Source organism: Eptatretus burgeri, chromosome 11 (assembly GCF_056783735.1).
Source record: "Eptatretus burgeri isolate ZD-2024b chromosome 11, Ebu_testis_v1, whole genome shotgun sequence".
NCBI classification, from domain to species: domain Eukaryota; kingdom Metazoa; phylum Chordata; class Myxini; order Myxiniformes; family Myxinidae; genus Eptatretus; species Eptatretus burgeri.
In genome coordinates, this window is record NC_140971.1 from 54,449,625 (window position 1) to 54,474,537 (window position 24,913).

The 24,913-nt window shown below is 34.4% G+C and overlaps 1 protein-coding gene and 1 long non-coding RNA gene across 8 annotated transcripts in view; one reads left to right on the forward strand and one right to left on the reverse strand.

Moving 5' to 3' along the window:
• The window catches only part of LOC147017098 (copine-4-like), a 186,069-nt gene that overhangs the window by 37,321 nt on the left and 123,835 nt on the right, over positions 1-24,913 (reverse strand). For all 4 annotated transcript variants that reach the window (XR_015049342.1, XM_085846469.1, XM_085846470.1 and 1 more), the window contains 2 exons: positions 21,461-21,547; positions 20,504-20,563 (listed from right to left, as the gene is read on the reverse strand). Coding sequence is in view for 3 of the 4 variants with exons in the window: in XM_085846469.1 (XP_085702595.1) it covers positions 20,504-20,563; positions 21,461-21,547 (147 nt within the window). In the remaining variant the exon portion in view is untranslated. The remainder of the gene's footprint in view (positions 1-20,503; positions 20,564-21,460; positions 21,548-24,913) is intronic.
• LOC147017099 (uncharacterized) overlaps positions 86-24,913 on the forward strand; it is a 148,662-nt gene continuing 123,834 nt past the window's right edge. For 3 of the 4 annotated variants that reach the window (XR_015049344.1, XR_015049343.1, XR_015049345.1), the window contains exon 1: positions 86-263. This is a non-coding gene — a long non-coding RNA (uncharacterized LOC147017099). Of the gene's footprint in view, positions 264-474; positions 495-24,913 lie in introns of all 4 variants that reach the window. The other variant, XR_015049346.1, reaches the window with a different exon arrangement.

A 24,913-nucleotide genomic window follows, 5' to 3' on the forward strand; every position in this document is an offset into this window, starting at 1 on the left:
GTTGTTGTTGTCGTCGGGTTTTTTTTTTTTTTTTTTTTTTAATTATTATTATTATTATTATTATTATTATTGTAATTGTAATTGAGATAAGAAAGAGATTAGTTGGGAGAATGGGGGATGTTTGGAAAGTGGGGAGGATCAAAATTGAAGGTAATGGGGAGGATAGAAATTGAAGGTAATGGGGAGAAAAAACAAACAAAAAAAAAAAAACGATCGAACACCGAGTGGAACCGGTAGGCCTCAAGCCTAGGCCTCAAGCACAGGTAAGAACGTCGACAAGAAAAAATACTCACAAATTGCAGTGAGTCACAAATGTGAGTCAAAAATACTCACAAACTCACAAATTGATCTGCAGTAAGTTTCAAATTTATCGTTTTTGGGGTGAATTGACATGAAACTAAAGAGGCAACTTGGTTTGTTTTTTTTATCTACATCAGACTTATAATAGATTTACTCATACTTATGTCATTTCAGGCTGGCAGGATGCCCCAGAGGTACACACACTTGTCTCTAAGCTGTCTAGCATGTGTTTGAATCTCAGACCAGCTATAAACTGTCATCCCTGTGTTTCACAGGCAGAGTGATTCATCAGTGTATTCATCCTTCAGATGGACATTAAACTGGACCATGGCAAAATTATAAATTTCTGCCCGAACTACTGCTGGGAAGGCAATGGCAACACCCCAGTATAACCCTTGCCAAGAAACTGCCTTGGCAGCATCGATGCTCTGAAACAGAGTATGGTACATCAGAATCAAAAGAATGGGAGTGTAAATCTTCAGGAAAGATTATGCTTCAGAAAGTTTTGTATTTTTTTTAGAACTTCTCATGCTTTTGTCACAAATATAAGAACTCAATTAATTAAGCTGAATTCTCTGAGCTGTCTCCCTCTCTGACTACATTTAGTATTATAGTATTGCCTATAGTCACTCTCTGGTGTATGCTCTCCCACAAACCTGTCCCTGTCTGTCTCTGTCTCTGTCTCTCTCTCTGTCTGTGTCCGTAGGGTGAATATACTGATTCTGGCTCACTTTTCCCCATGTAAATGAATGGGGGATTTTCAGCGATTCATATTTTTTTCCCAAAAAAATAAACCCCCTTTTTATCCCAAGGTATATTCATTTGTCTCCCCTTTAAACCTGGGGACACTTTTTTTTCAAATAACCCATACAATAAGATAAAGATTTGTTCAAGTAGTAAAGTGGTAATGTGATTTGTTAAAGGTGATTCTAAAGAAATATCTGAAACGTCTAAGCCTCGGGACACTCTTTTTCAAATAACCGATGCATATTGTTGAGCTCACTCATTGAACCTATAAAGATTTGTTCATTCTCAAATTCCTTCAATACTTTAATTTTCTTTGCACAATAATCCCCATCTAAAATATTGAAAAACAAAACATTTGAATCTTTATATTTTTTAAGATACCCCTTTGTGCCATTACGAAATGATAAACTTCTCTTAATGCTCTTATTTGACTACCTCCTGAGCCACAGGTTATTTTTTGTTAAGCCACGCCCACTTTCCATAAGCCCCGCCCACTTTCAAATGGAATTTTTTAAAGCCCTGCCCACTTTTCTTTAAGTCCCGCCCACTTTTCACGAGGTATTCCATAAGCCATGCCCACTTTCCTCTAAGCCCCGCCCACTTCCCCGTGGAATTTTTATAAGCCCCGCCCACTTTTCTTTAAGCCCCGCCCATTTCGCTAAGCCCCACCCACTTTTCATGAAGTTTTTATAAGCCACGCCCACTTTTTCTAAGCTCCGCCTACTTTTGCTAAGCCCCACCTACTCTTACATCATTTCCAGTTCATCTCTGACTCAAAGAAATCACTAGAAAATTACAGCATGTTATGGTTTTGAAAAATTTCCCAACGAAGGCTTGCCTGGGCTTGCCCAGGGAATTTCCAAAGGAAACCACACCCACCAGTCTTTCCCTATAAAAGCCTCAAGCCCAGGCTCCATTTTAAACATTTTTTTTTGCTGGCGATGGTGTGCTGTGTGCTTGCCTGGAACTCTCCGACTTGTATGGAACTAAACCTTCAAGTTTATGAACTGGATTCAAACCTCTTATCCATTGAGGTAAGATTTTATTTCCCTATTTTCAGTTCCTTTTAAACATCGACTCATTTAATAATTAAATAACTTAATTAATACATTATTATTTTCTCTCACAGGAAATTGTATCTGAAATGCAATATGAAAATACCGATTTTGCCACAACTTGGGGCGAAATTGTTGGCTTGGTTGAAGACCTTGTGAGCGACCAAGACCCACAGAACGAGCAAGACCTTGAGTGGGATGACTTTGGGGTTTCTTGGAGATTGACTACTTGTATGGAACTAAACCTTCAAGTTGATGAACTGGATTCAAACCTCTTATCTGTTGAGGTAAGATTTTTATTTTCCTATTTTCAAACTTTGATTGAAGCATACTCATTTAATAATTAAATCACTTGATTAATACATTATTATTTTCTCTCACAGGAAATTGTATCTGAAATACGAAATGAAAATACTGCTTTTGCTACAACTTGGGGCGAAATTGTTGGCTTGGTTGAAGACCTTATGAGCGACCAAGACCCACAGAACGAGTTCGTCCTTGATGACCCAACCAAAGAGTTATACCTTGCAGACCAGCATAATCCTGAAAAAGAGTTTTACAGCAATAGTACTCATTGTGAGTTATCAAGACAATACCCACTGAACAAGTTATACCTTGATGAGCCAGAATACAAGTTTCACCTTGGAGACTCACAAATTTTGAAAAAAATCAGTAAATGAGTTCTGCCTTGATGGTTTAAATAACTACCTTGGAGACTCAGGAAAAGGGTTCTGCCAAGATGGTTCTAAATATGGGACCTACCTTGGAGACTCACAAATTTTGAAAAAATCAGGAATGAGTTATCCTTTAGAGACTTTGTAAGTTGGTTTTATTTTGGAGACTTGAAATGTGGGTTCTGGCTTGATAACTCACAATGTGATACATATCTTGGAAACTCAATGGGAATGTGGTTATACCTTGAAGACTTGGAAAGTTGGGTTTATTTTGGAGACTTGAAACTTTTTTGGAGACTTTTATTTATTTATTTATTATTATTTTATTTATTTATTTATATTTTGGAGACTTTTGGAGTTGCTATCACTCTTTGGGATCTAAACCTATCGATGTAGTTCTTTGTCGGATGGTGCTTGATGGGAGCAAGATCAAGAAAGTTCTGGGAAGAAAGTGTAGGCTTACTCCCCCTTTCTACGTCATCAAACCTGAAAGCCTTAAAAGACAGAATTGGAAGAAGAGAAAAAAACATAAAAAATATACATTGTTCGTTCTGGGAAGAAAGTGCAGGCTTACTCCCCCTTTCTACGTTATCAAACCTGAAAGCCTTAAAAGACAGAATTGGAAGAAGAGAAAAAAAAAAAAACGTAAAAAATATATAGGTGGAAATCTCATTTTGAAAAAGACATTGTGTTGGGTGAGGATTGAGTTGGGGTTGAGATTTTGAATGTGAGGGTTGGGGTTCAGATTTTGAATGTGAGGGTTGGGACACACACACACACACACACACACACACACACACACACACACACACACACACACACACACACACACACACACACACACACACACACACACACACATCAACAAACAAAGTTAAGCCTTGACTATTCAGTTGAGGATTCTGTGTTTGGGGTTCACAGATCTAAGAACGTCCCCTCTTGACACACATTATATACTGTTATACACCTCGGACTTGGCCCTCGAGTGTCCACAGCGGTGTATAGTAGGAGGGAGTGAAGCGATAACCCATTGCTCCCATTGCACACACACACACACACACACACACACACACACACACACACACACACACACACACACACACACACCAACAAACAAAAGTTAAGCCTCGACATTTCAGTTGAGGATTCTGTGTTTGGGGTTCACAGATCTAAGAACGTCCCCCCTTGACACACATTATATACTGTTATACACCTCGGACTTGGCTCTCTAGTGTCCACAAAGGTGTATAGTAGGAGGGAGTGAAGGGACAACCCATTGCTCCCATGGGTATTATCTGCTTAGTTTTGTCTTTTGTAATTCCTGTGAATAAAATGAACCTAAAATCTCTTCCCCTTCCAAATCATATATCTTTTTAGTCCAAGGAACCGTATCTATTACATCAACAATTTTAAAAAGTTTGTTCGTCCATCATTTAGTATAACCCTTTTCAAAATGAGATTTCCACCTATATATTCTTACGATATCACCAACTTTGAACTTAGGTTTTCTGACATTAATCTCTTTTTCATATTTTAATTTTGTAAATGTTTCTGATGGTTTCATATTTGTTGACGTGTGAATCGTGTCATTATACTTATCCACAATATCCTGAATAAAAGATGACCATTGTTGTGAACCGAGTTGTGTGAATTTTTTATATAGTCTCTCTTTTAAGGTACGATTAAAACGTTCAACAACAACGGCCTTCCCTTCATTAAAGGTACTGTATAATGTAATACTGTTATTTTTTAGAAAATTCATAAATGTCTTGTTATAAAACTCTCTACCCTCATCAGTCCACAATTTTTTAGGTTTTCTCTTACTTTTATTAAATATCTGTTGAAAGGCGAACATAAGAGTATTTCCTGTTTTGTTTTTTAAAGGGACAACCCATGCGTATCTACTCCTCAAATCAATAACGGTTAAAGCATACTTGTACCCCTTATCATTATTGAATTCAATCAAATCAGCGGACCAGATATAATCAACTTCCTTGGAATAAACTTTCCTTCTACGAAACTTTGTGAATATTGGTTTATGTAATTCATCAGCTAATTGCTCTTCAGTCTTAATGACATCATTAGAGCCTATAAGTTTTTTGAATTTCCAAGTCCAAGTTTCAATTTAGCACTGATCATCTTCTTCACAATGAAACGATCAACTTTTTCTCTCAAGGTTGGATTTTGTATCAGAGACAAATTATACAACATTTCTCTATCGGCTTCATGCTTTTCTTCCAAAGTTGTGGTATTCCCATAATCAATATCGTGTCTCATGCACACTTCATCAACTCTATTGATGGGTTTACTCCATGATTTAGGATTGTATGCCTCATCTAATCTTTTATCCAAGTTTGTGTCTGGACCACAGAAAGAATACCCTGGAAGATGTAATTCCCCTGGTATTCCAGTAGTTGTAAATTTACTTCCTGATAAAAACTTTTGTATATCTCCTCCTAGTTTGTGTTTGGAGATAAATTGTTTTTTTTTGAACCACACACCGAACATATACCTTTTTGTATAACCCTGTTATTTTTACTTTTAATATATGAAATATTTTTAGTATTAGTTTTCTTTTTACATTTGAGACAATAACTCATTTATTTATGAGAAAAATTCCTGCAGAGTGAAAAAAACCTTTTTAGTTTCCAGCATGCACATTTGAATCTTAATTTTTAAAACATAAAGAATCCTTAGCAATGCCTTCACTCCCACCTCCATTTATTTAAGAAAATAAAAAAATGAAAAACTTGAATTAAAATGAATATCTTGTCGATGTCAATAGTCTTGTCGAAAGTATTGCAAATAGACTTGTCAATTCTTTGTTTTCCTCCTTGGTGGGTTGAGTTATTTTCTGTAATACCACCAATCTTTTTTTAATCTCACTGGTTTCCATATTTTGATATTTATTTTGTATCGCTTTCCTCCCTCTCCTTCTCCCTCTCCTCCCTCTCCTTCTCCCTCTCCTCCCTCTCCTTCTCCCTCTCCCCCTTCTCCTTCTCCCTCTCCCCCCTCTCCTTCTCTCTCTTCTTCCTCTCCTCCTTCTCTCTCTTCTCTCTTTCCTCCTTCGCTTTCTTCTCTCTCTTCTCCTTTTCCTCCTCTTCCCTCTCTTCTTCAACTCCTTCCTCATCCCTTATTATCCTTGAATCGCTGACACCCCATAGAATATCATACATATATATTCATCAGGATTTCTTGTTATTCCTGAATCCTAAATTTTTTTTTTTACAACAGGAAACCAATAAAATTTCTTTTGAATTTCTAAAAGAGCCTTACCTTTACTTAACTTTATAATTTTTTCATTATTTAACATTCTAATTAAAGCTAAAGTTGTCGGTCTATCAACATCAGCATAATGCCAATCTTTTATTGAAAATACCTCATTCTTATGTTGTAGAACATGTTTATTAAAATACCGAATACCCTTTTCTTGAAGGTATGCTTGGACACAGAAATGATAATTTTCTTGAAGCCTTCTTGCTGTCATTTATGTATTAGAAATATATGTTAGAATAATATTATGGCACGAAACACCTCCCCATCTTCCCATAGTTAAATCATTTTGTATTTCCTTACTTATTATATATAATCCTGTTTTTTCTGTTTTCATGATATAAAAAAGGGCAAAACCATTATTATATTTACCCTTATTAAATTATTTTATTTGTTGTTTACTAATCGTGGCCCCACAAAACTCATTCTCGATACCAAGTCGATAATATTCTTCCTTACGAGACTGATTTAATTGTTCCAGGTCTTCGAGGTCAATTTTAAATGACCAATTATACCCTAAATCATTCATATCATACCCCCATTGTTCTATTCTCATACAAACGATACGCCCTTCTTTATAAAAATTTATTTTAATTCGAACTGTGAATTCTGTATGACCTGGAGATAATATCAACACTTCTGTATCTTTGGAATACACGGCCGTTTTATTTAAGGATATATATTGTGATAAATCGCTTAATCTCACCAAGTCATTCGCGTCAGTCGGGCTTGGATAATTTTTTAATTTATAAGCATTTTTCAGGTTAATATTTTTGGTTATATTATATTTATGTCGTTCAGCCTGTGCCTTTGTGTAATAATTTGATAAATCAATATCCAGTTCTTGGGATACACCAAAGATAGAACCATCTTTACCAACATAAGTCATTTATATTAGATTAAAAATAATATCATAAAAAATTTTATTTTTGTTGAGTTGAAATAACACATATAGACATAATTGACCACAACACTTGGAATTTAATTCTTGGACTTGAAATGTTTGATAAACACCATTCTGTAAGAATTTTATGACTTCAACAGGTGGTGGAAGACCAAAACTATCAAAATAATATTTGTCTTGACTATTAAAAATACAAACCCAATGAGAACTGTTCCCATTATTATCTTCTAAGTTCATAATAATATTCTTTGTATGTTTCGGCACATTTGTTAATTCATCTCTCATACAAATAACCAAATTATTAATTTTTAATTTCTTACAATATTTGACAAGTTGTAAATTTGATGTTGTATTCTTTCCAAATTCTTTAAAGCACTCATCAATGCTCAATTATTTATTAGAAAGATATAATCCATTCCCTCTTTTTGTTAATTTTACACCTGCTTGTGCTATAGAAGAAAGCATATCTCCAACTAACAATCTCGATTTATCAGGCAGACCTTCAAGTTTTTCAGCAAAATCTACAATTACACCACTTCCACTAATTTGTTTCTCCAACTCTTTGTTATGTCTTTCCAATTATTTTTGAGCATGGAGTTGAGCCTTCCTTTCGTTGGCAGTTTTCACCGCTGTTGAAATACCACCCGTCAATGCTCCAACCGCACTTAAACCAGCAAATAAAGGAAAATGGGAGAAATCCTCCACTCGTCTCTCTTATTGAATATTTTTTCAGCATTGGTTTTGTCATTTTAATTTTAAGTGAGCCAGTGTCATTCAAGATTTTAACCTGTTCTCTTGTGAGCAAGACATCAATTCTTACTGCTCCTTTTCTCTGAATTGTATTAACGTTAATCGTACAAGGCTTTTGATTTTGAACACAAGATGATAGTTTATGAAGATTGATTTGATTAACATATACCCCAGTTGGTACTTTGCCACTCATTTATTTAACAAAAAATTATGTGAGACTAATCATCACACCATTATCTGTATTAATCAGCAATTCTGTTTCTTCCAAAAGCAAACAATATGTATCAACTTCTTCACTCTCTCCTCTTTCAATGTATAGGGAAGTATCCACTTGATTAGACTTTATAGTTTCCTTTTGAGCGCTCAGGTCAAACGCATAAATTGTATACAAACTTTTAATTGCTGTCATATCCAAAATAGGTTCTTTATTTCCATTACTTTCACACACCTTTTGGTAAGACTTGTATGCTTCAGCAAAATCATTTTTTTCCCAATTAATTTCCAATCTATCTCGTGGATAAAATGTTCCATCTAGAGAAACGCGAAGTTGTTTCATCTTAGCATTATCTCTCAATGCATTATTCTTATCAGTCGCAGTATCACCATCTGGCTTTTTAAAAATGATCCAAAGATATCGTGGCTTTCCTTCCAGAACACCCAAATTCCACGTGTAAGTGGTTTGGTTGAGTTTAACGTGTTGACATCTTCTTTTGAGGTATGATACACTGAGTGGTTTCTTTGAGTTAAGTCTTCTATTCAACATCTCTTCTGTTTTAAGATTAAGAGTATATTTACTGATATACCAACTCATTTCCTCAATTACAAATTTATTCTGATCACCAAAAGCACTACCAACACCAAAAAGCAATCTATTTTCATTATCATTCCTTTGTAGTTGAAATCTAATTTTAAGACCATACAGAACTTTATCATGATCACAAAATCCAAATATACCTTTAAGAGGAACTGCCACAGTAAAACTATTTACTGCTTTTGTATCATCATTATACGCTCCTTTCCTTTGAGTATATCCAGGGTCTGTGGTTGTTCCCGTTGACATATAAGGAATAAAACCTTCAACAGACCCCTTTCCCATTCTATCACTGAATGTATAGAGTGTAAATTTCATCATTTCAGATACAGCAGAGACATTATCAACCGCTTCAACTTCTTGTGTTCCAATATACAAACGCACACTATCAAACATTTTCCAGAAGAAATCATTTACAAGTGTAGCGTTTGTGTTATTCCCAGCCTTAGTGAATTTAAATTTACACAACAAGAAACTTTCGGATAGATTCTAATAGGTTTGTTGATTATTTATTTCAAAACTTTTTGTACCATTCGTATTCCAGTCTGTTCCAGTTATTGCATTTACCTTGAAGTAATCTTCTTTTTTAGTGGAGTTTGAGATAATAATAGTATCATCCAAATCCTAGATACTATCAATTGCTTCCATACTTGTATTTATTTTGGAAAAAAGATGTTAAAACTTTTGAAACCTTGATCCAAGTATTCAAATTATTTTCTGTCGTTCTTGGGGGGACAACTGAGTTTTGCCTTTCTTAATTTCTTTTATTGCTTGTAATTTATGAGATTCCTTCTGGGCATCTTTTATGCTCTTTACAGCACCTGATACATTTCCCACAGCAGAAGCAGTTGAACCAATTAGATCCTTATGTTTAAGAATAGTTGAACCAATACCCATTAGAGTATCAATTATCCCATCTCCTCTAAATTGATGTCCAACACACCTTTGTCTCTTAGGTTTATAGTATCCTCTACCAAGATACATACCTTCACCCTTGTCGTATGGGGAAAGGAACATCCCATCCCCTGTAATTATTTTATATTTTCCCAACTCGTGTATCCTCACAATAACCATCGTATTTATTTCTTGGAAAACTTCACGGAGGTGAATTCTGATGGATATAACTTCTCCATTAAAAGAAATCATACGATTATCTTGGTCGGTTATCCTAAAATTTACTCTGTGTATGGTTTTTCCTGACACAGGGAGATAAACCAAATTTTTGGGTTCCATATTGAATTTATAACCAATTGGGGTTGAGTATGCGCTGAATGAAAATATTGTATTTGTTTTTATTCCATCATTATAAGCACCATCAACCAAATCACAGTGAATTAACACCGAATTTATTCCTGAGGATATTTGAATGACATTATCACTGTAAAACATCCCATTAGTTTCAATCTTTTTTGAAGAGAAACCCAATAACTCTCTAAATGAATTATCAATTGTGAAATCAACCTTGTAGTTATTTTTTTTTAACTTTAATCGTTGATTTTGAAGTATGTTTTTGAATGTCTATAACAATATTTTTTGGTTCATCACCCTGTTCTTTCATAAGACGAGCAATTTCGGAAGATATTTGATAAATCTCATATGCTCCGGGTGAGACTGTTATCGTTTTGTATCCACTTCCGGGATTATAAGTAAACTTGTCATTTTTATCAGTTATATTAAAGAAGGTATTATAAGTTTCCATGGACAATAAAGATGCCTCATATTCTTTTGTTGGGTCAAGTTGTAGTGGGTAAGTGAATGAAGATGTGTGGTCGCTTGTTGTGAAATTAAAACTCAGGATTGTGCTTCTCATCTTATTTAATATGAGATAAAATGTCTTTATATTGAGATTTATTAATTATTTTCATGTTCATCAACTGGTCTAAAATGGCTGATGCTTCATTAAAACAATTGTTATTTCCAGCCTTCTTACTACCTAACAACAATAACAGTCTATTTACTAATTGCGATGGGTCATTTGGAAGAAAACTAATACCTGAACCAAGGATACTTAAAGCCTGAATAATGTGTTTCTCCTTCTCATTTTTCCTACTTTTACCGGAAATACTAACCCTATAATTTAGAGTGTTCAGCAGATCAATATATACTCTATCATCATTATTTTTCATATCCAATGGTTTATCAATATACTTTGATTCATCCCTCACAGTTGAACCTTGTCTTCCATCTTTTGTGAGAAGAAACATTAATCTCGGAGTTAGTTTAACAGGGGGTTGAGCAGAACCTAAGAACCTTAATTCATCATTAAATATCAATACCTTTTCTTGAACAAGATGAAATATTGCTGGTTGTTCTGTTGGAATGAGTCCTGCTTTGGTTTTTGAATCCGCTGAATATTCATTGTTTTGAAGAGCATTCACAATATAATCAGGGGGTCGATTAATCTCTTCCAGTTGTTGAAATAATCCTTCATCATATTCTAATTCTCCTAAATGCTCTAATTCTTCCTCCGTCATTTGACCAAAATCTTTTAACATTTGAAGTTTTTTAGGAGTATATTCTACTGTGGGAACTGTGGAAACATCTTTCATTTTTTCTTGGGAAGTTTTTAAAAGTGGTTTAAAAAATTTCTCTTGTTTTCTTTCAAATGCTTCTTCGCCCGTTAGTTTCTGTCTGCGTTACTTATTTATGTCTTCCTGTTGTTTTACAACTTTTGAAACCAACTCTTGATGTTCCTTAAATCTTCTTGCTCTTTTTTTTGCATCCATTTATTTATTGGAAAATATCATTTCATGAATTGTAAAGATCAACAGGGAAATTTTCCTTTTCTTCATCATTCAAGTAGATGTGTTCAAATAAATCCTTTTCTTTAAATATTTCATCAAATTCTTTATTAACATTAATGCGAGTTGTAATTTCTTCTTCACTAATACTTGCATCTCTGCTTTTCATACGTTTGCGTTGAGTTTCTTCATCAACATCAAAACCGAATGAATAAAATCTTCACTCCGCTCAGATGTTTAATAATTTGTCTCGTTCCTTCTGGATTAGTTTCTAATATCCCAAGACCACCAGATTTTAGTTTCCTTAACTCACTCTTACAATGTGAATATTTTGTTGTACCAAGAGAAACCTCCTCAAATATTTGACCTTCATTCCTCAATCGCATATGTTCCTCCACTGAAATATAGTGATAATCTTCACCTTTTACTTCGCCAGGTCTTATTGCTCTCGTTGTTGTTGATACAATGCATATCACGGGGTGTTTTTAAAGTAAATTTACAATATTCTCATTTGTACTACACAAGAATCTTGATTTATGAAAGTCTTTTCCAGAAGCAGAATTACCCAAAAGATTTATAATAATAGTTGTCATTTATATATGTAATTGTTTATAAAACAAAAATATATCCCTTAATATCTCATCTTGTTTCACAACAATATATTTATATTTTTCAGTCGTGTGCTTCATGTAATCCCCAAATTTCTTTTTACTACATAATGTAGAACAATTATCTCTCCAAAAATTATTGATATCTATTGAACTTAACTTGAATAAAATAAAAGTATTAGCATTGTTTCTGATGTAACGACGAGGAAGTTGAAAGTACGATTGACTAAGATAAATACAATTACAAGAAGAATGTCTCCCTCTTGTGTAGTAGCTGTCCATTACCGTTTGGTTTCTCTCATTAACACAATCATCAAAGATAACGAGGTTCTTTTTTGATTTATCCAAATCTTGGGGAGACGGTATATCATCCGTATTATTACTAAGAATACAAGTTATCGGATTTGATTTATTTTTACATCTCTGTGTATCACAAAATAGTTGAATTATATCTTCAATGTTATAATCATTTAGGTTTTTTTGAAGTTTAAATAAACCGATTATATCTTCTTTTTGAAGACCAGCATTAAAACCTTGTGAGAGTAGTTGATACTCTGGTTGAAAACTCGACTTTGTGAAAATTATTAAATTATCATAATCTAAAAAGTTGGGAGTGAGGAGCATCTTTAAAAGTAAGCAGGTTTTTCCACATCCACTTGAACCAACTACGAGACATCTTAATGAATTTGGGAGATTTTTATGGTTGTTAAATTTTATCTTATTTTCCCAAATGGGTAAAAAATCATTCATTTATATATTTGGAAAACAGGTTATTTAATTTATTATTGGCTTTTTTAGAAAATCTATATTTTATCCTAAGTTCAGGTTTAATTTCAAGATAATCCATTATTTTATTTATACAATATCTTGTGTTGATATTTCCCTGAAAATCACATCCATGAATAATATATAACAACAATCCTTTGAACATTTCTCTAATACGTTCAGTTTCTTCCCTTGTAAGGAAAGGTGTGTTATCACCCTCATACTTTATATTCATTTCTCTAATCAATCTTGTAAAGTAATTCATTTTTGGCTTAAATCTAAAAGAATTATTTTCCTTTTTATAGTTTTTATTATCATTAATTAGAAGATAATCACAGAATATACATTGTTTATAGGCTTTTGACTCTGTGTTTAATCCCCGTCTTTCACATGCAGGACAATTCTCAAATTTGTCATATGGAGAATCAGGAAAGTCTAGCATATTTTTAAAGTAAAACTTTACTTAAACTGAAATTCATCTATACTTTCAGTTGTATATTGACTCATATTTAATAATATTACCATCGATATCGATATACTTTTTTTCATTACCAGATTCAATGACAACATTTTTTATATTAAAGGTAATTTTAAAATGATCGTTAACTACTATTGAACGAAATGTCATTTCACCTGATATATTAACATCCTTTATTTCATCAGGATTTACATCTTTAGGGTTATTGAAAAAAATACAAATTTCTCCTTGCATATTACAGATGGTCTTATCTTTTCTTTCCAAAGCTTCATCCATAAGGTTTTTGTTTTTTGATACTTTTTCTTGTTTCATTGCTTTTTCTAGTTTTGAATATATTACCAGAAGGAGAGGAGAAACTTTTGTTAGAGATACTTTAATTGATGTTCTACCAGGTATACTAAAAGCCCTTCCACTGAAGGAAATTGAAGAACTCATCATATCCACCATAATTGTTTTTATCCAATAGTTGTTATATTTATCTTTGTTCAATCTTTTTCACTCATCCTTGACATATTTCTCAGTATCTTTAACAAATGAAGAGATTGATTGAAACTTGTCTTTTGTGTCTTGAAACATTGTATTTATTAAGTTAAAAAGTTGGAGGATAAAATGGTTTTAAGCACAGATTCACCTGTAAAATAAACGAAATTTTCATCAAGAAAATTTTAGTTTAAGCAAAGATTTATTATATAAATATGGTGAATACAACATACTGCGATGTTTGTAATCACGAATATAAACATTATAGAAAACACCTCCGAACCAACAAACACACATTTAATCTATTTCATAAAATATCTCCTCTTGAGTTGGAAAGAAAACATTGTGATATCTGTTCAAAGGATGTTTTCAAGAGAAGTTATAATAGACATCTTCAATCACAAAAACACAAGAAAAATGAGTTTAAAGTAAAGGGAGACTATTATATTGAAAACACTGATGGGGCATTTAAAAATAAGGATTTTTCAATTTGGAGAACCCGGTCCATCATCAATAGCTGAATCAATTGAAATAGTGAAAGCTGATGTTGAAAAAGTTATTATAAAGACATTAAAAGAAATGAAAACTTTAAAGTTTTATATGGGAGTGAAAATGAATATGAAAAGACAAGATGAAGAACAAACTCCTTATATGAGAACAGATCTTCATTTCATAACATCATTTCAAGATTTTTTGAATCGTGGGGTTTATGAAGAACTATCAAAACAAGAGGAGGATGTTGATAATACAGTGGTAGGAAGTGGATTCAATATTAAAAAAATCATCTTTTTAGATATACACATTCTAAAATCAAACCCTCTTAAAGCTTCTTCTTATATTGAATTACCAAAAGAAATAAAACTAAAGAAGGCAGTTGTTAATATTAAGAACAATGATAATAAATGTTTTCTCTGGTCTGTACTTGCTCACTTTCATCCACCAAAATGTAATTCAGAAAGAGTAAAACAATATATGAAATATGAGAATACCTTGGACATTAAAGATTTTAAATTCCCAATGCCACCAACAGATATTCCTAAATTTGATAAAAAGAATAATCTTTCTATTAATGTATATGGATTAACGGATACAAAGTTCAAATATTAAAAATTTCAAACAACTATAAAAATGAGGAAACACACATTGATCTTTTATATTTTAGTGTTGGAAATAATTCACATTACACATACATCAATAATTTATCAAGATTAATCTCTTCTCAGGTATTCAGAACAGCAAACAAAATATATCCTTGTAAGCGATGTCTTAATTCATTTCATACAAAAGAACGATAAGAACAACATTCAAAATATTGTAGTAATCATAAATCAGCTGTAATTACAATGCCGAAACCTGGTGAAAAGATTTCTTTTGAAGATTATAATAAATCTATCATGCACCCATTTGTGATATATGCTGATTTTGAGTGTATCCTTAAAAAGATAAATACTGCTTCTCCTAATCCAAAAGAATCATATACAAATAAATATCAAAAACATATTCCTTGTGGTTTCTGTTATTATATCAAATCATCTGTTGGAGAAAAGTATAACAAACTTGAACATTATCGTGGAAAAAATGCTTCACAAGAGTTTGTAAAACGATTAGAAAAGGATTGTATAAGACTCACTAAATTAATGAAAGAAACAAATGAAACGATGAAATTAACCAAAGAAGAAAAATTAGAATTTAGAAAGAACAATATCTGTCATATTTGTGAGGGGGAAATTAAGGAGTCTAAAGTTAGGGATCATTGTCATCTTTCTGGTAAATATAGAGGTCCCGCTCATTCCTGTTGTAATCTTAATTATAAATTACCTTCTTTTATTCCAGTCTTTCTTCACAACAGCGCCAACTATGATACACATCTATTTATAAATGAACTTTCAAAAACACCAGGGAATATTTCTGCCATAACAAACACAAGTCAAAAGTATATTTCATTTACAAAAATGATATTCACAAAACCTTTAACTCGTATTAGGTTTCTAGATTCTTACAAGTTTATGGGAACACCACTAGCCTACCTCGCATCAAATCTAAGCTCCACGGACTCTTTTCCAAATCTTAATTCATTCTTTCCAAAAGAGGAAATTCTCACTAAAGAGGAAATTCAGATTAAAGAGAGAATTCAAAGTAAAGAGGAAATTCGAATTAATGAGGAAATTAATGAAGAAATTCTAACTGAAGATGAAATTCTAATTATAAAGAAAATTCGAACAATGAATGAAATTCTAACTAAAGAGGAAATTCTGATTAAAGATGAAATTCTGATTAAAGAAGGAATTCTCACGAGAGAGGAAATTCAAACAAGGAATGAAATTCAAAGTAAAGAGAAAATTCTTACAAGTAAGGGAATTTATCCTTATGATTATATGGATTCATTTATGAGATTTAAAGAAACACAACTTCCTTCAAAAGAAAGTTTCTATAATAACCTTGATGAAGAAGAGATAAGTGATAAGGAATATAAACACGCACAAGAAATATGGAAAATATTTAAGATAAAGAACCTTGGAGAATATCATGATTTATATCTAAAAACAGATGTTTTATTGTTAGCTGATGTGTTTGAAGCTTTTAGATCACTCTGTCATAATAAAAATTGTTATGGATTAGATCGTGCCCACTATTTCACAGCTCCTGGTTTAGGTTGGAGTGCAATGTTGAAAATGACAAAACAAGATATAGATTTAATCAGTGATGTTGATATGCTTTTGATGATTGAGAAGTCCAAGAGAGGTGGAATATCACAAGTATGTTCAAAAAGATATGCTAAAGCAAATAATAAATATCTTCCAAATTATGATAGTGAAAAAGATGGTAATTATTTGATGTATTTTGATGCTAATAATTTGTATGGATGGGCAATGTCTCAATCTCTGCCTTATGGTAAATTAGAGTGGGTGGAAGAAAAGGATTATGAAAAGGCTTTGATGAATATTGTTATTTCTTCTCAAGAGGAATTGAATGACGAAGAAGAAGGTTATTATTTTGAAGTTGATTTGAGGTACCCGAGTGATCTTCATAATAAGCATAAAGACCTTCCTTTTGCATGTGAGAAAGAAACCCCAAAGAAAGAATGGTTCAGTGATTATCATAAAAGTTTTAATATTAAAGGCAAATCAACAGAAAAGTTATTAACAACATTCTATGATAAAGAGGGATATGTTTTGCATCAGAGAAGCTTAAAACAGTTTTTGAGAGAAGGATTGAGAGTCGCTAAAATTCATAGAGTTTTAAAATTTAAACAAAGTCCTTGGGTGAAAAAGTATATTCAATTCAATACAGATATGAGAGCAAATACAAAAGTAAAATTTGAAGGGGACTTTTATAAATTAATGAATAATGCTGTATTTGGAAAGACTATGGAAAATGTTAGAAACAGGCAAAACATTAGATTCGCAACATCTTGGAAAGAAGCTTCAAGATTGATAAATAAACCAAGTTTTGAGAGAGAAGAGCTTTTTTCAGAGAACTTTTCTGCAATTCATATGAAAAAGGAAAGTATTGTAATGGATAAACCAATTTATATTGGAACAGCAGTTCTTGATTTATCAAAGATATTGATGTATGATTATTTGTATAATGACTTAAAGAAAGAGTATGGTGAAAATGTTTCATTGTTGTATATGGACACTGATTGTTTTATCCTAGATATAAAAACTGATGATGTTTATAAAGATATGAAGAAAAATATTGGAGTATATGATACAAGTAATTTCAGCAAGAAGAGTGAGTTATTTTCCAAAAAGAATGAAAAGGTTATTGGTAAGTTTAAGGATGAGTTGGGTGGAAAAGTAATGAGTGAGTTTATTGGATTGAGAGCAAAGGCATATGCTTATAAGTATGGTGATCAGATTGATAAGAGGTTAAAGGGAATAAAGAAATATGTAATAAAGAAATCAATAACTTTTAGAAATTATTATCATTGTTTGATGAATAAGAAAGAAGAATATAGGAAAATGAATACAATAAGAAGTTATAAACATAACATATATATAGTGAAGAAGTAAATAAAAAGGCATTAGGAGCCTTTGATGATAAGAGATTTATTTTAGATAATGGAATAGATTGTGTTCCATATGGATATTATATGATAGAGTGTATAAAATGGATTGTGTTTTAACGATGGGAAGATGGGTTAGGGTTTTTTAAGGGCTACCGCCGCGTTTTTTCGCAATATATAAATGGTCAAACCAAGTATTAATCAAACTAAAGAGTGGAGAAAATCTCAGTCTTGGTATGTAAATGGAAAACATAATGCATGTGAAAAATATCAAATAAGTCTTATTGAAAAAATAACTAAAACAAATAAGCGAATCAATTTAAAAACTAGTAAGTTGGAGGATGTAAAGAAAAAAATGAATATCCTTGAATGGACTGAAAACTTTGATGGTTATCAATTGAACAATGAAAAAACAATTTACTATAATCTCAAAATGATATGTGGCTCAGGAGGTGGTCAAACAAGAGCATTAAGAGAAGTTTATCATTTCATAATGGCACAAAAGGGGTATCTTAAAAAATATAAAGATTCAAATGTTTTGTTTTTCAATATTTTAGATGGGGATTATTGTGCAAAGAAAATTAAAGTATTGAAGGAATTTGAGAATGAACAAATCTTTATAGGTTCAATGAGTGAGCTAAACAATATGCATCGGTTATTTGAAAAAGAGTGTCCCGAGGCTTAGACGTTTCAGATATTTCTTTAGAATCACCTTTAACAAATCACATTACCACTTTACTACTTGAACAAATCTTTATCTTATTGCATGGGTTATTTGAAAAAAAAGTGTCCTCAGCTTTAAAGGGGAGACAAATAAATATACCTTGGGATAAAAAGGGGGTTTATTTTTTAGGGAAAAAAATATGAATCGCTGAAAATCCCCCAATCATTTACATGGGGAAAAGTGAGCCAGAATCAGTATATTCACCCTACTTGTGTCTGTCTGTCTGTCTCTCTCTCTTCTCTCTTCTCTCTTCTCTCTTCTCTCTCTCTCTTCTCTCTCTCTCTTCTCTCTCTCTCTCTCTCTCTCTCTCTCTCTCTCTCTCTCTCTCTCTCTCTCTCTCTCTCTCTCTCTCTCTCTCTCTCTCTCTCTCTCTCTCTCTCTCCAGAATGATCCAGAGCACGATCTACACATGACAAGGAAGAATGTTTGAATTCAGCATTTGCTTGCAACTTGAGAGGCCATACGTCAAACCCCCCCCCCCCAATCCCCTCATTGTCTTTCTTTACCCATTGGTACTTGGTAAAAAAGTTTTCCACCCAAGAACATCATAATTATCTGGATGACCTTTACATCTCAACTGCAGACCAACCAACATGGCATCTGTGACGATGCACAAAATTGCAATTTCCTCTGTTCTCATTTTCAGTAAGTCTCGCTTTAGCCTGCCAACCATTTGTTTGGAAGGTGGCTGGCATCAACTCCAATTATAAAGAAGAATAGAAACACTGACACACTCAACTACAGAATGATCATCCCACTGCCCAAAATAAGCAAAGCAACAGATTTCATATTCACTGATGACATAAAATTATTCCTTTTTTCCAATGGTCTGATTACCGATCACCAGTTTCCTTTCCATTATGGCCTTCTGGACATGCTGCTTCTCCTCAACCAATAATGGACATAAGCCCTGAATCTGGTGGCAGGGTGAACCTTGATGGTGTCCTTTCCCATAATCTTTCCTTTTAGGTTGGGGTTCCATAAGGTAGCATCTTTGGTCCTACCTTATTTTTGATCTATATCATTGATCTGTTTGAATCTCTTAAAAACCAACTTTACCCTTTTGCCGAGAACACTACCTGGTGCAGAACAATACATGACAGTTGTGAAAGGTGGGCCACTGCCAATCACTTCCGTCAGACCTCGACAAGATAAGCTGCTGATCAGCTACTTGGTTCAATCACAGGAAGACGCATGCTCTCACACGATCTGTCCACAAGCTTACATCTGGCCTTGATCCAACTGCTCTCTCCTACCTCTGCCCTCCCCAGGCCACCTGCATTCCTACAGAAACCCGCATCTGCCCACCCTCTCAAAAGTCCAAGCTGAATGCCCACGTGAATTCCCTTATTCTCCCAATTGTGGAATGTCCGTTGTCTTGTTGTCCTCACGTCACTCCTTCAATTGTGTTCCTGTTACTACCTCATCCATACATTCATGCATATCCATGATTTCTTATACACACGTTGATTATTTCTGTTCTTGTCCAGGCTATTGGTACTCATTTTTTTTTTGTCCTTTAATGTATGTCCATCACCCCCCCCCCCCCCCACCACTCTGTGGTAGTTTGTGAATTTGACCCTTTGTTATTTGAATAATGAATAACCCTTTGTTATTCATCTTCTCCATGAGCCAAGACCCTTGTATACAAAAAAATTAGGAAACAGGTCAGGGCTGTATCACTGAACATATCCAATTCTTTGACATAGTATGGCAACCAGCTCTGCTTGCCAAGTTTTCTGTCTGCAGATATCAATGTTGTTTTCACACCTGGCAAGCCAACTCTCTCTGTGCATACAAATAGCTTGCATCTCTTGCTTGCTGCTTATTAATGGCTCCGCCTGTGAAGACTGCTGTTCTTTTCGTTTACGTCGTCCAATTCTCATTTTAGTTTATATTAATGACCTCTCTGCTTCCTTGAAAAGTATTATTTACCTTTTATCAAATGTCTCAACATTAGGTCAAACAGTTCCCCATTGCAGTGACAGAGTTTAAATGGCTATAGCATTCATAGCAGACCTCAAAAAATACAGGGAAACTGTAGTTGCAATTGATACTGAACATGACAAGGAATATTTGGTCCCTAAGTCAATTTCATTCTTACCAAGTTCTACCTGTATAAAGAAGAAAGACAATACCATTTATTTCATGATCACTTTTCTTGCTGAAGTTGTGGTCACTTACTGTGAACTGAATCTGACAACCTCCCATGATGTAGTCAAGAAAGGTGTAAACCTTTTGTATCTGTAACCACCAGAGACAAAGCACAATGAAAATACGATATAATAAAGCTGGTTTCAAAGTGTGTGTGCAAAGCCAATCGTTTTTGGTTGCTTGATTGGTGTTGGGTAATCAGGTGATAAGCCAGAATAGTAAATGCATGAGAACCTGAACAGTAATTATTGTAGGCAGGAATTGACAGCTCCAGGCTTTCTGAAACTCATGTGAGGTTGTATTGCTTTAGGACCTACAATAATATTTGACTTATGATGAGTGAAAGATTCCATTCCATTCCATTGGGACCATACTCTGTACAGAGCATTGGTGCTGCCTAAGCAGTCTCCTCAGCTATTGGGCACAATCCTGGATGGATCACCACTCCGACACAGGATACCAGCAAGTTGGTACTCATTTTGCCAACCTCGGAAGGATGACAGGCTGAGTCAACCCTACTTGGTATTAATTCAACGGCGAAGTGGGATTTGGAACTCAGGACTCTAGGATCCCAAGCCCACCACCTTAACCATCAAGCCAACACCAAGCATGGTGAAAGATAAATGTGAGCAAAATAATCAGCATTTTTGAACATGCTCACGAGAAATGATGATGCAAAAAAACCCCCAAATACAGCAGTCTATGCATGTTGGGATTCATAATGTTTTTTGATTTTTGCTCGCAATTGTTCATTTATTAATTTTTGTGCAACACATGGCTGCTGGTATGCATCATTGCTGGGAGCACAGCGGTGCCATTGCTTATGAAGGATCATTATCCAGTTTGTTGAAACTTGTAATAATTTAACAGCAATTCCTTTGTACATCAAAATTTTCTGCTTTGCAGAAGATTATTATAAAAATTTGGACAACAGATCTGTGAACTTAGAAAAAGTAAAAGAAAATCTGACATTCATTCACATTTTACCTTGCACTGTGTCAGCATGACGATGCCAGAATTCTTGTAGTTTTTCCTCTTCACTTTGTACTTTGGGTTAACACAATTCCACTGCACCTTCAGTAGTAAAGAAAAATCCACTGAGCAAAGGAAATAATCGGAGGTGATTATGTAGTTTTTCCCTTGTGAGACGTAATCCGTGGCTTATGCTCACCATTAAAGCCAGAAGATACTGTTTTCATTTTTAAAATATTAAATATTAAATATATATATATATATATATATATATATATATATATATATATATATATATATATATATATATATATATATATCTCCAAGCAATATAAAAATTAATAAAAACAGTTAAACATAATGGGGTAATTTTTTTGCCAGCAAGCACATCTTAATGAATTATAATAACAATGTTATATCCAGTTCAAAATCAATTTACAGAAACATGCCAGTGCATGGATATGTCATAATGTTCAAATAGTGTTAGGCAGGGAGTTAAAAGTGTTAGACCTTTTCACCCCATCCTCTTCTGAAGTTTTCTCATTCCCAAAACCCATTATGTGACTAGTGGTATTATATGAATGTAAGTGAGTGATTATGCAAACATTTCGCTGTTATACATCCGAGGGCACACTGCTGTACTTGCCAATCCTTCATTGGTTCCCTGGAAGGTGCATAAGTAAAGAATGCTGGCAATCCGATCACAGTTTGTGAGTGAGCAGGCATGAGCAGTGAGTGAACTTGCATCACATTGAGTGGTGTGCCTGGGATATGTGGTGTGGCAGGGAGTTGGTGTGGCATGGTGGGGCTTTGTGAAGCTGGATACACAATGTCCACCATATGCCTATAGGCCCTGTCACACCTTGACGATTTAGCCAGCGTATGCCGACGTATGAAAAATTTGTCAAAAACGCTGGCACACGTCGAATATGTATGGGTAAGTTTTGTATACATTAAGAGCATGCTGGCATACGTCGTAGTATGCCGAGCTGTTAGACAAATTTTCAATGCTTGAAATTTTTCGACGTATGCCAGCGTACGACTCGCACGTTCCGCATACGCAGGCCATAAGTTGTAGGCACGTTACGCAATTGTTGACACACGTCGACACACGTTACTTGTAACTTACTCATAAGTCGAAACATGTGGAGGTAATGTTTAGCATACCCAAAACTTATTTCTAACCTATGAGTAACGTGTTGTCGCCACGTTACGCGATCGTTGACACACGTCGACACATGTTACTTGTAAGTTACTCATAAGTCGAAACACGTCGAGGTAATGGATAGCGTCAGTGTTCCAGACTCCCTGTTTTTTTTTTTGGTTGTTTGTTTTTTTTTTTCTTCAGTATGACGGTGATGTTGACACTTCGATTTCTAGTGCGGTTATAATATAATATAATATAATTAATAGGCTGCCGCTCAACGATTTAAATCATAACCGCACTGGAAATCGAAGTGTCAACATCACCGTCATACCGAAGAAAAAAAAAAACCAAAAAAAAAACAGGGAGTCTGGAACACTGACGCTAACAATTACCTCGACGTGTTTTGACTTGTGAGTAACTTACAAGTAACGTGTGTCGACGTGTCAACTATCGCGTGACGTGCCTACAACTTATGGCCAGCGTATGCGGAAAGTGTGTTATACGCTGGTATACGTCGAAAAATTTTCAACATACTCGGCGTACTACGATGTATGCCAGCGTGCTCCAGTGTGCTCTTAACATATACAAAGCTTACCCATAACGTATTCGACGTGTGCCAGCGTATTCGGCAAATTTTTCATACGTCGGCATACGCTGGCTAAAACGTCAAGGTGTGACAGTGGCTTGACACTTCGATTTCTAGTGCGGTTATGATTTGAATCGTCGAGCCGCAGCCTATTAATAGCCTACGCCACGTGATCGTCGGCAATACGCTGCCGCACTATGCATAAGTTAGACTATCGTTGGGCATAGATTGTAAACGCCGACAACATGCTCAGCATTCGTTGATATAAGTTATCTCTAGGTTATCGAAACGTTCTGTGTACATTACTAATACGTTATGCATACGTCCAACTCGTTATGAATACATCCAAAACTGGAAAAAAAACATCAATAGTTCAGCGTACGCCAGCGTTTTACATACATTTTGATACCTTGCCACACGCTGGCTAAAACGTCAAGGTGTGACAGGGCCTTAATTTGCAACATAGGCCGAAAGTTCGCCGATCACAAACAAATCGTCATCTGTTGCTAAGTATTCACTTTCACGTCTGCTTCAATATGGTAGAATTATACATAGAACTACTTATTGTTTCCTTATGCCTCACTCCTCTGAATAATGGATAATCCCAACCACCTTAAAATAGTCAAATTCCATGTAACATATATATTCATTAAAATAAAATAACAGGTTTATGGTTTACACAAAGTATTAGCTCTTAAAAGAGCTATTTATGTTCTTGATACTTAAAAAAAACTCCAAAGCAAAAGAAGAGAAGAAAAAATACATAAATAAAAGTAGGCCTCAATGTTTTGGGCAGCATGCTCCACCCATCGATAGGAGGAAGTTACACGAACCAATGGATGCAGAGTTTATTAGAGCTCCACACCCCTATTCGCTGGTCATTGTGGGGTCATGATTGGCTGTTCATTGCGTGTTTCTGATTGGTCGGTGTGATTTGCTCATACATATATATACAAATACATTTTCGATATATCTATATATATATATATATATATATATATATATATATATATATATATATATATATATATATATATATATATATATCTATATATATATATATATATATATATATATATATATATATATATATATATATATATATATATATATATTGTGGTTTCCGGCCCGTCGGTGTGCGGGCGACCGCTTCGAGCCAAGGGCGGCCGCTCTCGCCCACCAAACAGGCAAACCTAGTCGCAGCTTTCGGATCAACGCCAAAATCCAGCTTCGGGGTGTATCTTTAATCACACCGAAAATCAGCCAGCTATTCTGTCCGCGCGTGACAGGGTCCGATCGCCGAATTGTCGATTTACCTAATTATGCGTGCAGACAGAAATGGCGGGGATTTACACCTCAACGGGACCTGCTTGGAAACGAGCCGCTAAGCAGCTCACTCCGTTTGCGATTTGCCGAGCGGTGTATATCGCCAAGCCCCGCCGGATCCGATTCTCTTATCAGTTATTAACAACCAGCTATATTCCGAACTTAATTATGGCAGTTCAATTGAGGGAAAGGACGCAACGAACGTCTCAACATTCACACGAGGACATTTATTATACACACAACACATATGCAGTCATGCAGTCATGTATGCAATCAGGTACGTATGTAATCAAAGCAATTAATGCAATGGGGGTAAGGGACAGGACACGAGCAAGAGAAAGAACTACAACCGTTGGTCTATTTATTATGTACAATTATTAAACAGGTTTACTTAAGGACAAGGCGCCAC